Below are 9,918 nucleotides of genomic sequence, written 5' to 3'. Positions count from 1 at the left end.
GGCTTGATGGAGAACTTGCTTCCCCAGAGGAACGATTAATAAGTTTGTTGGAATATGTAAGGGTTAAGTAGAGACCTGGGAAGCTGCTAATGTGCTGACATGGCATCAGGGGACAAAGGCATAAGAAGGCTGTAGTTCTTTGTTTAATAAATAAGTTGCCATATTTTGCCCTTCCCTGTTGCTTGTAAGAATTGATAAGTGTTGCAGCTGCATAAGAAATGTGGGGATCTAAAGGATACCTTTTGGGTAAAGCAGTGCTATCTCCTCCTCCCTTCCTTTCCCAGCTACATAAACAAGCCCTGGCACATGGCCCTTTCCTCCCTCCCCTGAGAATTGCTGACCAGGGAGATTTGTGGCAACAAATTGTTGCAAAGAAATATATTTTCAAGGTAAAATGCCTGTGTAATATATGTAATGCTGTGCACAATAGATAGGATGGGTTTACTAACAAAATGGGTGTTTTTATTACTTAATAAGGGTTTTTGGGGTGTTGTAATGGATGTAGGCATGTACAGACTAACAAACAAAAATAATGTGCTGTAACTAAATCAGGGCTTACTGGACAATTGGGTCCAGGGGAACAAGTATCGCAATAAAGAAGCCTGTACTCATATCCACCTCTGAGTCAACCTGCTCTTTCTTCTAACAAAGTTCCTGGAGTGTTTCATATAGTTCATGTTTATTTTTAGCTATCCAAACTCAACAGGCTTGGAAACTTTGCAGAGTTGTCTGGGGCTGATGCAAGGACTGTATTCAGGACACTGGGGATGTACTGGGTCTTTGTCTGGCCTCCAGAGCGGCAGAAATCTCAGGAGTCATGGGTGCTGCTTCTGGCACTGAGAGATCAGTCTGCTCCAGGAGTCAGAGCCAGAGATAGGAATGGGGACTTGTGGGGTGTATGCCAGTTCTAGAAGAGGCATGAGGTGTAGTGGTTAGAACAAGCAGGCATGGTCATGCCAAGTCCTTCTCGTCCACTTTAACACATTTGAGCCAAGAGCACGGCTGAAGATCCTGATCATCTGTTGGTGAGCTCTGACTGAAAGGTCAAAGTTCAAATTCGGTCTCCTTTAGGACTTAGCACTCAATGGACACTCAGTGTCCAAGAATTTCAACATTCTAGCTCAAGAGGAAAATGGGAACGTATGGTGTGAGTGAGGGACCTGGGATCAACATCTCCACTAGAATGTTCTTCTCCCTGGTTTTGCCAGCCACGTCAGGAACAGCAATGAGGGGATTTCTCCTAGCCATTGTTGCATGTGTAGGCTGAGCTGTTCACCCAATGACCGAGAGCAGCACATTGAACCAATGTCTGGGAGCATGCTGGCAGCAGCAGGAGGCATTAAAGAATTGGGGCCAGATTTTAAAAGCTATTTAGGCCTCTAGCAGGATTTTCAAAAGCACATGGGTGTCTAATCCCCATTGATTACAAAGATGATATTGAAAATGATTCTAGGTCGCTAAATACCTTAACATTCTGGACCATAGGTTAGAATAAATGGACGTATCTGCTCTAATTTATTACAGAATAGAATAGAATTCCAATATGTTGGGTTGGGGGCAACTCATTTCTAGCAAATATCCCTTGATTTTGGAATTGCTTACCATTTTCCCCAACACAACAAATCTGTTAATGGAAGTAGCCATATTTGTATTCCTGCTTCTTTCTTTCTCTCTCTCTCAGTTTACGTGGATGATTTCCACCACTGTAATACTGCCCTCAGTGACCCCTCTGCATCCCTGACTCCTTCACACCCCGCCCTCAGTGACTTCAGCTCAATACCATTCCTTATCATTCTGCCCTCAGCTTCTTCCGTTCCCTTCTACTGTCGTCAATGGTTGTGCACAGGTGTTATGGGTTACAAATGAGTTCTCTATTCTTTTGATGTTCCAGCTGGAAGTAATATCCATCCACTGTCCCACTGCTCTGAGGCAGCGGGGTGGGAGATTGGTTGGGTATTACTTAACCAGATTTCACAGCCGATCAGCAATTTACTACTGCAAAGTTATAAAAGTAAAGTTGATTGGGAAAGAAATAAAATATTTCACAAAAGTATTGAACAATTTCAAAACCATTTTTCATTTCAGGTGTTGTAAAGAACTTGTATTTTAAAATAAATATTAATAGCATTTTTATCTAAAAATGATGAGTTTTTCATTTTTTCCCTTCTTCTATCCCTTTTTTCTCTTTTTTACTTTCTTCTGATTTTCTAAGGAAAATGTTAATAGAGGAGGAGAAAAGAGGGAAGGAAAGTAAAACCTACTTCCCCCCTCCACCAAAAAAACCCCTCTGGATAATGTATGATAACATTTTCCACTTTATTTTCACAGTGTCTGAAAAGCCACTTTTAACAATAACAACATTCCAACAAAAAATGATTGATTGCCTCAGTAAAAGTCAGGATTAGGGAAAAAAGCAACCAAAAGCCTGTAGTTTAACCTGTAAAGCTAGAAATAGAAATGGAAACATATAAAAAAATTAACTCTTATCCTCTATGAAAATAGAGACTGAATTTTATTAACTCATACTGATATCTAATCATACGGAAAATACAAGTAAGCTGCAAATGTGTATAAGTAAAAAGTCTAAGCTATACAATATTAGAATACCATATTCCTCTCCTGTAATACGTTATAAAATAATATTTATGCTAATTAAGACTTATTTATGACACATAATTTTTCAACATATATGAAAATGTATATTGCTTCTTTTGAGAATAAATGATTTGTTTCAGGAATTGAAAGCATTCGTAGAATATTTTTTTTTAACCAAAAAATTTCAGGGTCAGTAAATCAGCTGTTTGTGAGCGACACCATTTTGCATCAGCTTGGGATCTGCCCACTGACTCCAATGGATCTCTGTACACCAGTTGGGGATCTCAGCCATTGATGCCAATGGATCTATAGAGATTTAAACAAGCCTGGGATCTGGCCCATTGACTCCGATGGAGGTATGCTGATTTAACAAGTTGGCCGCATGGACTTCAATGGAGATTTGTGACCCTTGGTGTGTAATTTATTCATTAACACAATTTTTCATTAGTATGTAGTATCTGTTCTCTTTGATGGGATGCACATTTCACATGGTGTGTACATCCACCATCTGATGTGTTGAGGTCTGGTTTCTAATAGAAATGATCATTCAAAGATAACCGATGTCCTTCGTTTCCTCCATGATAATAGCATTCTGCTCATCAGCCTCTTGATGGCCATTTTCATCTCTGCATTTCTCAATGTGTAGATCATTGGGTTAAGCATTTGAGAGATGAATGTGAAACAGACTGAGGCTGCCTTGTCCAGGGTGAACTTCTTAAAGGGCCGAGCATAGATGAAGATGCCAGGAATGAATATTAAGCTCACAACCAAGATCTGGGCTCCACAGGTGGACAGAGCCTTGTGTTTTCCTTCCGTGACATGTGTCCTGATCTTGACTAAGATGATGGCGTAGGAAATCAACAGACTGATAAATAGTATGATGAGGAGCACTCCACCATTGAAGACCATCTGCAGTTCAACCAAGTAGGTGTCAGTGCAGGCCAGTTTGATGACTTGTGGGACATCACAGTAAAAATTGTCTATGATGTTAGGCCCACAGAACGGTAACTGGAGGAGAAGTCCAATTTGAACAGCAGAGTGAGCCAATCCACCGAGCCATGCCAGTACCACTAACCCTGTGCACATGCCCCGGTTCATGATAATCAAATATCTCAGTGGTTTATAGATGGCCACGTACCGATCAATGGCCATCCCCACAAGAAAAAACACCATTGCACCCCCGATGAAGTGGAAGAAGAACATCTGGAGGATGCACTCCTCAAAGGAGACGGTTTTATGCTGGGAGAGAAGACCTGAAAGCAAGTGGGGAGCATTGACTGAGGAGTCGCTGACATCTATAAAAGCCAGGTTGGCCAGCAGGAAGTACATGGGGGTGTGGAGTCGGTGGTCGGCGATCACCGTGATGATGATGGTGAAGTTCCCCAGCCAGGTGGTCATGTAGACTACAAAGAAGACCACAAAGAGAAAATGCTTCAGTTGCTGATTCTGGGTGAGGCCCAAGAGAACAAATTCAGTCACTATACTGGTGAGGTTCTGCTGCTCCATTCTGTGTCCTTAAACTATACCTGCAAATTGAAGAGAGCTAATAATAATTATATTTTTTTATCCTCCCTTTAAGTTATTGATATTAAATCTATTTTCAATCCACATTAGGAAGCACACTTTGTTTGGGACTTTTCTTACTAACACTAACCTCAGCCTCACTTCAGGAGAACCCTGATTCATCAAACCCAAGTCATCACACCCCTGCTTTCCACAGGGTGGGGTGCTTCCATCATGGGCTGCTGGTAAGGGAAGTGTAGTAGTCTACTCACCAGAAGAGCCCTCTGCTCACCACAGGGCCCTCCCTGATTCAACAGACCTGCCAAATGTTGATATTGACTGTCAGGGTTTAGCTTTTCAATCTCTTTCCTCCTAGTCTCTCACTGCTTTACTTTACCCCCACCTTTCCTCACTGTATGTGGAAATTCAAAAGAAGGTAAGAAAGTGTGAAAAAAATGCCATCTCTCACAATTCGCTACGCGAAGATTAAGAAATGAATCCAAATGAAATGACAAGTTTCACTTTATTTTGAAATTTTCTCATAGAAAAACACAGATTTTCATCCAAAAAGCCATTTTCCCATAAACTATCTTTGGACAGTGACATGTCTTTTGTCAGAAGAAAATTTTGATTAAAAATTAAAGAAAAAAACATTTTGATTCAAGTTTTCTGATGAAAAATTGAAAAAAATATATAATAAAAAGCAAAATTTTCCCATCCAAAATCTCTTGTGGGGTGTACGCCAGTTCTAGGAGGGGAGTTTATTGCCAAAAACTGTGGGTGAGGGGTTCTATTTCTGCCTTGCTGTGAACATCCTCTGTGACCAAGGATAACTCACACCCTGTCTCGGATTGGGATTTCCAAGAGACAGGAAGATAGTTGGGTGCTCAATTCTCATAGAACTTCATTGGGAGTTGGATACCTGAATTCTTTCAAAAGCTGAGCCTCCCTGCATCTAGTCCCTACTTTTCAAGAGTGTGAAAGCACCAGCCAATACCTTAGAACCCGTTAGGATAGAAAATAATACAAGGGCTCAATGTGATCTCCCCAACCAAATCTCTCCTTGCTTCTCACCATGGGCTCTGAGCATTCCACCTGCAATAAAAAATTGGTTATCCCAAGTATCACGCTGCACATTTAATGAATCAAGAGTCAATACCTCCTCCAGCATGCTATCAGAGTCAGCTGCCGCCAGACAAAGCGAGGAAACCCTGGGGAAGTCACATTGCTGTTCTGCCAGGCAGGGGAAGTGGACCTCGTTCCAAAGCCGACACAGCCCCAGAAATCTTCCTCGTTCACTCAGGCTGGCACTGGCATCGGAGACTCTCTGAAATCCCTCTCAGCTTTCCTGGGCAGGATCAAGAGAGTTGCCTCTTGGGAGACTGAGAGAGTCTGCCACAAGGGGAATCATTAATAAATTCCTGGGGTGGTTCAGTTTGGTTATGTGTTGATGTCAGCCACCAAAACTCATAAGTGATCTCTCTCCTGCCATCCATCTCCACCCTCTGACAAACAGAGGCTATCAACCAGCTCTGGATTCCCCTGCTGGGCTGGCAGACACAAGAGGGATATTGGGGATGCATGGAAAGAAATGGACTTTTGGGTGGCCTGTGAAGAAGAAGAAATCCCAGGAGCCCCAAGTTTAATTCTCGGCACTGGGAGAGAAATGTGATCACTGGCACCAGAACCAGGGGGTCCCAGGGGCCATGGCTTTAATAAAAGAAACATGTGCACTGTGGGGGAAAAAATGATGATACTGCTAAAGGCCAAGATGCACTGTGAGATTGGGTCAGATGCATTCCTTGATATCCACTGCTATCTAGGGAGACCATATTTCCCAAAGGGAAAATGGAACACCACACAGGGCCGGCCAGAGCCCCCTGCCCCTCCCCCCATGTGAGTCACCCCCCTATCCCTCCCTGCTTCCTGCCTATGGGGCCGGCCCGTGCCCCCATGCCACCGACCCAGGACCGGCCCAACGGCCCCCCCATAACCCCTGCAGGTGTGGCAGCCCAAGACCCCCTGCCACCTGCCTGCGTGGAGCTGGCCTGGCCTGAGCTGCTCATTTACTCCTGCCCCCTGCACATTCGTCTGCACCCCACTAGGGGTCGCACCCCACTTTTTTTGCAAAACTGTGCATTTGTCCCATTTGCTCTTGCCAACTGATGATCAGTGGATCATAAGATGATGATGAGATGATCCCGGGATGGCTGGGAAAGGGCTTAAAAAAGGGACTGTCCCAGCCAAAACAGGACATATGGTCACCCTATTGCAATCCTAGATAATCACATAATTGCATGATCAAAATTGCATTAAGTTTACATTTTTTGCTTAATAGATATTGTATTGCTCTGATCTGCTACAGCCTGTGGATTGTGTTTGTTAGGTTTTCTACAAATATAAAAATATATTTTTGATTTTATTTTATTTTTATAAAACAGAAAAAAAATCATTTTATATGGTAGGTCTTACATGGGGACACATTTACCTCCCTTCATAGTTGTTTGTTTTTATTATTATTTATTTTTCCAACACCTTTTTCCAAGGAGATTTACAATTTAGTTACAATTTCTAAAATGCGCATCATATGTAAACAAAGATGATTTGATTGTAATGTTACAGAATTGTAAGTTACAGTTCAATAATAAAAATGATTCAGTATTAATAGTGGTGTATACCCAGTAAAATGATAAATGCAAGTGAAGCACAATACATGAAGTGCAAAAATAAAATGCAGTCTGATGTTTAGACTAAAGTTGTCATATTTTTTCCAATTGTTCGTACTGTAATTATAGGTTAAATATTATAATGTAGCTACGTTTTGTATTATGGTTATTTTTACTCTGTTGTACTAGTTGTACTCTGCGGGATATTTAAGTAGCATTTTAATTCCCTCCCGCTTCTACAAAGGTTCCGGTGGTAGGTCCACCAGCTACCTTGGAAAATCCCAAGCACTGAAGTCAGTTTCTGGGCTCTGTTGCTCAACTTTCTGAAATGTGTCTGCAAAAACGACATTGTCAGGGCCCTTTGGCTGTTGTGTCGGTTTACAGGTCAAACACTATTACCCTGCCTATGTGTTTGGTGAGCTCAGCCCGGGACCTGAGAGGGAAGCTGTGCCTCAACTTCTCTGTCACCACCACCAGCAACAAAACTGAATTTTAACTGCCCCTGTGCAGTCCCCTCCCCTTCACACCCTGCCTCGGTGACCCCTGTGCAGTCTGCTTGCCTTCAATAGGTCTGGACAGGAGTAATTGATTGGGACATAGGCTAGGTCTACACTGGGGGGGGATCGATTTAAGATACGCAAATTCAGCTACGCGAATAGCGTACCTGAATTCGACGTATCCGATCCGACTTACCCTGCTGTGAGGATGGCGGCAAATCGACCGCCGCAGCTCCCCCGTCGACGGCACTTACTCCTACCTGGGCTGGTGGGAGTATGTGCGTCGATTCGGGGATCGATTGTCGCATCCCGACGAGATGTGATAATTTGATCCCCGAGAGATCGATTTCTACCCACCAATCCAGGCGGGTAGTGAAGACAAGCCCACATAATACACAGTCCTAAATAGAATCCATCCCCCCTTCCCATTTCTGAGTATTAAAAAATAGAGAAACATTATTTTTCTCCCTAAGTGTAGGAACTCGGACTCTGGACACATGCAAGGAGAATGCGTGTGGAATAAGAAGCAGACATTTTTACACACTGACTCTTCAGATTAGATCACTTTAACAATAAAAAAAAGGCTGCTTCTGTCTGAAGAAAAATAGTTAATTAAAAATAGGGGAAGCTTAATGGTGGGATTTTGAAAGGAACCCAAGGGATATATAAACCAGGAAATAGTGATTAGGGGTAGGAAGGTGATTTTACCTCTGTATGCAGCGTAGGTGAGACTGATACCGGAATACTGCGTCCGGTTCTGGGGAGGGACAGAGTCACAAAAGTGATTCATACGCTGGAGAAAATGCTTTACAGCGAGAATCTTCAAGAGCTCAGTCTGCTCATATTATGCACTTCTGAGAGTGACACGACAGGAAATAATATAAAAGTAATCAAAGATAGAAATAGAACAGTGCAAAATAAATAAATAAATAAATAACCCACCCCATGCACATTTCAAATGCAACCAATGTTAACCCTGGGAAGTGTTATGAGCTTCCAAGAACTAGTTGAAATAATGTGCCAGACAAGAATGAATGATTGGGACAAACAACATTTATTTCCCAGAAAATCTCTAAGGGGAGGTGATGCAAATGTACCAGCTCCTGTCATGCAAAAACGCTGCCTCTTAAGCTGCACCCTGAGGAGGAATCTTTGTCTGCTGATCACCTGTGACAGGAGGACAAAATCAAAGGCTCTAAATACATAAGGGAACAATGAGCGACTCATGTGGGTGCTTGTTCTGAGCTAACAGCTGTTCCCAACTTGTAACCAAGAACCCCCCGCTGCAGGGGAGCTGGAGTCAGTCCACTACGGTAGACACAGCATGTACCCAGAAGGAATTTTTCTACTGGAGTAGGACCACCTCTTCCCCAAATGATGCTACCTGTGCCAGCAGAGCACCTTTGAAACAAAATTCTGAAACTTTCCTAAATGGCAATTTCCCCAAAGTGAAATGTTTCAGAATTTTCATTTCATGGGAAATTTTGAAAATATTTCTTTTTGTTCCAGCTCAGACTGAAAACAAATTTCAAAATGTGAACATTTCCCATGAGCCAAAAGAGTTTAGACCAGTTCTACTCTCTTCCTCCTTTTCTCACTTTTTTCAGTCTACCAGTACATCTATCTATCTTAGGTAATTCCTTAGACACACTGTTAAAGGGCTATTGTCCAATAGTTTCATACCTGGACCCAAAGTTTGTGTCTTATTGCTAGGGTTGCTCTAGATGGCAGAAAATCTAGGCCCCAGTGAGTAGGAGAAAGTGTGTGTGTGTGTGTGCTGACGTGTTGCACTCTGTTGGTGAAATGCTGGCCATATTAGATTCAATTATTAGACTTCCATTTACCTCAGCACGGCCAGGATTTCACCCTCTGTAGTTTTTCTGGATGTCTCTCTCTCTCTCTCTCTCTCTCTCCTTTTTTCTTGATTTCTCCATAAAGAAATACAGCCAAGAAAGCTGCCCAAACTATTTTAGGCGTGAAATTTTGTCCAGTGGACAAAGAACTGAGAATGACCTATAGCTATTCCTTAACCCTAGGGTACACGGGCGCAGTCTACCAGACACAGGGATGCGTGGAGGCGACAGGACTCAGCTTACTTCCTGTGCATGTAAAGACCCCTGCGGGCCCTGACCTGCAGCCTTTATTTCATCAAACTTCCTACATACTGCAGGACTGAGTGCAGTGGGACTTTTGGGTGCAAGTTTATGAACTGCTGACCATCCTCAATTCCATGAAGGTCCTTCAGGGCCAGAATGGCACCACCTAGAGATGTTGTGACTCCCCATTTCCCATTCCCCATATCCCCTCCCAGGGGGAGGGATAGCTCAGTGGTTTGAGCATTGGCCTGCTAAACCCAGGATTGTGAGCTCAATCCCTGAGGGGGCCACTTAGGAATCTGGGGCAAAATCAGTACTTGGTCCTGCTAGTGAAGGCAGGAGGCTGGACTCAATGACCTTTCAAGGTCCCTTCCAGTTCTAGGAGATAGTGTTAGGTAAAAAGCAAGTCCTTACTCACCTCTCCAGCACCCGAGTTCGTGCGGAGTTGGAATGGGCTCACAATCTGTCAGAGACCAGACACCAATTCATTGATCAACGGGCTCACACTATCCTTAGCTTAAAAGGCTTCAGAGTAATGTGGCAAGTTTATTAGGGGTGAGC

General features: G+C 43.1%; 1 protein-coding gene across 1 annotated transcript; it reads right to left on the bottom strand.

Annotated features, from left to right (window-relative positions):
- Positions 1-3,138: 3,138 nt before the first annotated feature.
- LOC112116173 (olfactory receptor 4D1-like) lies at positions 3,139-4,101 on the bottom strand. Its single transcript, XM_024213501.2, has one exon. It carries the CDS (start codon positions 4,099-4,101, stop codon positions 3,139-3,141), a length of 963 nt encoding a protein of 320 aa, XP_024069269.1.
- Between the last annotated feature and the right edge of the window lie 5,817 nt (positions 4,102-9,918).

This window comes from Terrapene carolina, unplaced genomic scaffold, assembly GCF_002925995.2.
Source record: "Terrapene carolina triunguis isolate 2854851 unplaced genomic scaffold, T_m_triunguis-2.0 Scaffold612, whole genome shotgun sequence".
NCBI classification, from domain to species: Eukaryota; Metazoa; Chordata; order Testudines; family Emydidae; genus Terrapene; species Terrapene triunguis.
The sequence above is the reverse complement of the archived record's forward strand: the minus strand, read 5'-3'. Positions and strand labels throughout refer to the sequence as shown.